Source organism: Acanthisitta chloris, unplaced genomic scaffold (genome assembly GCF_000695815.1).
Source record: "Acanthisitta chloris isolate BGI_N310 unplaced genomic scaffold, ASM69581v1 scaffold34417, whole genome shotgun sequence".
NCBI classification, from domain to species: Eukaryota; Metazoa; Chordata; class Aves; order Passeriformes; family Acanthisittidae; genus Acanthisitta; species Acanthisitta chloris.
Genome location: NW_008682640.1, coordinates 42,406 through 47,132, shown reverse-complemented (window position 1 = coordinate 47,132; position 4,727 = coordinate 42,406). Strand labels below are relative to the sequence as shown.

General features: G+C 41.1%; 1 protein-coding gene across 1 annotated transcript in view; it reads right to left on the bottom strand.

Moving 5' to 3' along the window:
- Nucleotides 1-4,727, bottom strand: part of LOC103805944 (kalirin-like) — a 55,106-nt gene that overhangs the window by 27,545 nt on the left and 22,834 nt on the right. Inside the window, exons 14-15 of the mRNA XM_009078609.1 lie at nucleotides 1,235-1,473; nucleotides 95-342 (exon numbers count right to left, since the gene is read on the bottom strand). Coding sequence (XP_009076857.1) covers nucleotides 95-342; nucleotides 1,235-1,473 — 487 coding nt within the window. The remainder of the gene's footprint in view (nucleotides 1-94; nucleotides 343-1,234; nucleotides 1,474-4,727) is intronic.

The window sequence follows — 4,727 nt, the reverse complement described above, 5'->3', positions numbered from 1 at the left end:
TCCCTACCATTTGGGTTCATTTATTTTTTATTTATTATTTCTTTTCCTCAAAAAATCCACATAGTGCTCCCAGCGAAGCCAACATGGCACTTACTTGATGCTTCCGTCGCTATTATCTGTAGTGGATTTAGTGAGGGGAGCCAAGATACTGCCAGGGATCCATCCTTCAGCAGCTGGAGAGTGGTCATTTGCAGGCTGGTACACCAGGAACATGTTCTGCTGGTTGATAGCAAGGATCTGAACCACCTCTCCTTCATTCACACAGATCTCATCCTCCTTCAGTGCATAGTAATCTTTAATCACCACCATGGAAGAGGTCCCATTGCACCCTCCCAAATCAGTCTGTGAAAATGGACACAACAGAAAGTGGTGAGCAGGTGGTGTGGAGGAACCTGCCTTTTCTGGCAGCAATCCCACTACTTCACTTCCAGTCTAACTGTTCCAGGGAAAAAGACACAAAACACTTAACAGTTCAGATTGGCAGAAAAGGATTTTAAGGATCTGAAAGGCAGCAGCAATCTGACACAAACCCGCCTCCTATTTCACATCAGATTTCACAGCTGCTAGTGACAGTGCCACAGTGTGTTCTCACTTGTGTGGTGTTACAGGTGAACGAGCTGTGCTGAGCTGAAGTGGGGGAAAGACCAATGAAGGCTCAACATCAGAAGCTGAATCAATACTCACACTTAAATATAGATCATCTTGAAAGTGGCTTTGGTCAACCTCAGTCAGCAGCAGGGTCCAAACACTGCTGGTGGCCACTGACTCTTTGGTGGTTTGTGTGTAGTGCACACGCACCCAAATTATAACCTTCAGCTGGCACTCTGAGAGCTGTGACGTGGGAAAAGGTCTAAACTCTTCTATACCATCAGAGTAGACCTCTTCAGGAATGGGTGGTTAATGGATACTAGAGAAGCCTGAACATTGCTGCTGCCAAGTACTGCAAACGGGTCTCTAGTTCACCAGATCTGCAAGCACAGTACCCTGAAAAACACTGGGATCAGTGCTGCAGGGTCAGGCTCTGTCTCCATTTCCCAGCTGAAGTGCCATCCGTCTGGATGCCAGAGCTTTTGCAGTCTCTGTTTAATCCCAGATCACATTTTATATCATTGCTTCACTTCTGTGTGTTGATTCCTGTTGATCTGGTTAGCTGATAATTAAAGCTAACCTCATGGATCATCTATGGTGTAAGAAATGGGCTATGAGATCATGTTTTATCAGATGAGCTCAGTACCTTGCTTTGTTCATACTTGTCTCCGGGCTGTGAGTGTTCATACCCTGTGCTGCCGTTGGAGGTAGATATCTTCAGGGGTGGGAGAGATGGGTTACGGCTTGTAGCCTTCAAAGGCTTCTCAGACCCTACTGGAATAGAAGAATGGGGTCTGCTGTTGGGCTGAGGGACCCTACCAGTCTGGGGCCTCAGCACCGCTGAGCTACTCTCTTTGCGTTGGTACTCTATGGGAGACTGCAGAGCTGCAAGAGAAGACAAGAATTAGTCAAACGCTTTCAATGACCTTGCAAAGGGCAGCAGAGGGGGTGTGGGGCAATTCAAACAGGACAGACACATCAGCTGCAAAGCAAAGAGGAACAGGAGATGCCACATATGGAAGCACACAGTGAGTTCATGGCTGGACAAGACACAAGCATGAACTGAACACAGCACTCCATGCTACTGCAAAGAACAGCTCCTCTAACCAACACAGTGGGCTAAAATATTTGCCATTTATAGCATACATCTTTGTATTCCTTTCCTTTGAAATCGCACAAATTAATCATGTCCTGTAGTCAAAATAAATGAAAGCCTGAATAAGAGATGCACAGTGCATTTACTGAGAATTTTGCTAACATCAGAAAACACAGATCAAGACTCCTAAGTCTCTTCTGCGTATTCTCAAGAGAGTGTGACTACTACATACTCTTCAGACACAATGCACTGCAACTTGGCTCTCAATGTGCTTTTTACTTTAACTGTTTCGGTTCAAGGAATCTGCTGGGACTGACCAGCAAGTGAGGAAGTTATAGATGGCACCAAGACATTTTATGACCCTTGTCACTAAAGCAGATTGTGTTTATGCCACAGGGACTGCCAGCAGTCCAGGGCTCTCCAGAAAACACTCAAAAGGCAACACTAAAAAAAAAAAAAAAAAAACGAGAAAAATGAAAAACACCCAAAAGGCAACACTAAACAGCTTCATAAACCTTAAAAAAAAGTGTCTGCTTGTGACAGTGTACATTTCATAGTTATGGAGAGAGCTTACACTGGGAAAAGGAAGGATAAAAATTCCACATCATAAAGAAATAAATAATTTGTTACATTTGGAGGAGAATGGATCAGGACTGGGACTCACAGTGAATGGGAAAGGAACAGATTTGCTTGGCTCAGACCTATGGATTTGGTTTTTCACATGTCATGTAGCTTTAATGGATGATTTATAGTCAGTTAATACTGTGTACATGCACCAGACTAAAGCTACTGGAATGCAGAGAGACTAGTCTAGCAAGAGGCAGACGGAGGACATAATGTCACAGCATCAGCCCAACCAGGGAACCACAACAGAAGGAATGTCTTTCCCAACAAGAGGAAAGGGAAAGAAAAACAGAAAGGCTCAGCACCACACAGTGTACTCTCTAGCATTCCCCATACAGAGAAAGACAGGACAACTCCCTACAAGAAATCACTTCATACTAAAGAACAAAAGACAAAAAAAAATCAAGGAGGATGCTGGATCACCATTTTGTTCAAAAGGACACAAACATAGATCTGTAGCAATCTGTAAGATTACTTGGTTCCAAAATCTATGTGGTGACCCTTGTCACAAAAGCAGATTGTACTTATGCCACAGCGAGTGCCAGTTTCACTCGCTTACCTCAGCTGCAGCTGGAAATGGTTTGGTCCTGCTGCAGATCAGCCACAGAGGGCAAGGAAGGTTGGGGAGAACTTTGACAAAGAATTTGACAGTGACATTTTTCTATTATATACAGTAGATTAGGCTGCAAGGTCTTTATCGATAAGACCTGAATGAATACTTATCAATCTATCCTGAAACAATCTATCCTACTCAGTGCTTTTAAAGGGTATTTAGTTGAGTGTCCATTTGTGACTACTAATACCACCATTAACCATCAAGTGATGCCTGGTTTCCAGCCTCCTGTTAAACATCTGTTAGTATTCTTAGAAGCTTCTGGCAAAAAGCAGTGTCCACATACTTGTATGTTCCCTCTTTCTCAACTTCCCCCCCCAAAACACGATTAAACAAAAGGTACAGATAAATGGCATTTCCCTTATGAAAGATATCCATCAGTGACATGTTTTCTTTACAGCTGCTTCTTAAAGCAAAATGAAAGAAGTCATGATAGCCAATCATTTGGTGCACAACCTGTTCCTCAAGCTTATCAGTTTTTGTTTTTCCAGGGAGAAATATGAAACACTATTACAGTGTAATGGCACCGAGTTTTAGATTTATGAACTGTAGATGCAAACACCCTTCACTCTTTAGGGCTTCCCTGCTGAAGAGAGAAAATCAGAGATAGCTTGGGCAAGAACTCACAGGGAATATTTTGTTATTAAGTTTATGTAGCGTTGGCTCAGTGTGGATTTAATATGATTTTAAAGACAGAAAACATCTGCTTTAATGAAATGCAACGCTAAAGAACGTATTTAAAGATTAGGTAGCCTCAATAAGATTACATTCTAAAAGCCACTTAAAATGTTCTGGACTGGATGGGCTCTACTGGATACAATATCATTTTCTTGGATCTTATTTATAGGTTTAAGGTAAATCCTTAAGCTTGTGTTTTAATATAAATCTATTTTTACTTTTAGTTTTAGAGATAGTGATGATTATGTTCCCAACCCATCAAATTGTTTGCTGGCCTCACAGAGGATAGGCTAAATAGGAGCTATAAAGATGCTACAGTAAATAAAGGGGCTCACAGGGCAGTGGGAGCATAATAGTGAAGATGTCACAAAATAAACCCCCCAAACAAGCAGAAAGATGTGGGAGGGACAGAAAAACCCTATGGTAGTGTCTGTGGAGTTCTCATAGGGTTTTTAAAAAAAATTCTGCAGGTAACTATTAGTGGAACTTATTTTTCTTCCAATAATTCCTCATTCAAAGCCAACTGCACTGACATAAAACCATCAAGTTTTGGTACCAACTGGTCAAACTGGAGAACTTAGACTGCTCATCTCACCAATGTATTTAAGGAATCATTTTACAATGGTTGTATGAGGCCCTTTCTATTCCAAGTCATGAAAACCCATACCAAGTTATGGCATCATGGGTGAAACATTATTTCCCCTTTCAGCTGAGCTACAGTTTCTGAACTGTCACAAACAACTTTCACATGTAACCCCTTCCCAGTTAACTTCTGAAAAGCAAAATTAAGCTGCACTAAAATTTTAAAAACCTCCAGGCTGAAGAAAAGGGACCCTTTTGCTTTGATGTGAGCTGAAAGAGCCTCTTCCAATTTTGCAACAAAAAATCCACAAAACCTAACACCAAAACCCAAAAATCCAAAAAAACTAACAGATTGTGCCAAACCAAAACATTTGGATTCAAGCAATTAAGTTTCATTATTGAATATGTATTAAGTTATTAAATATAGATCTCTTCTCTAATATAAGCTCCATTAAAAAAGCTGTTTTGAAATGAATAGTGCATCCAAAGTAATGATTCCCACTTTGTTGGTTCCAAGAAAACAAAAGAGATGCTAATTTTAGATTC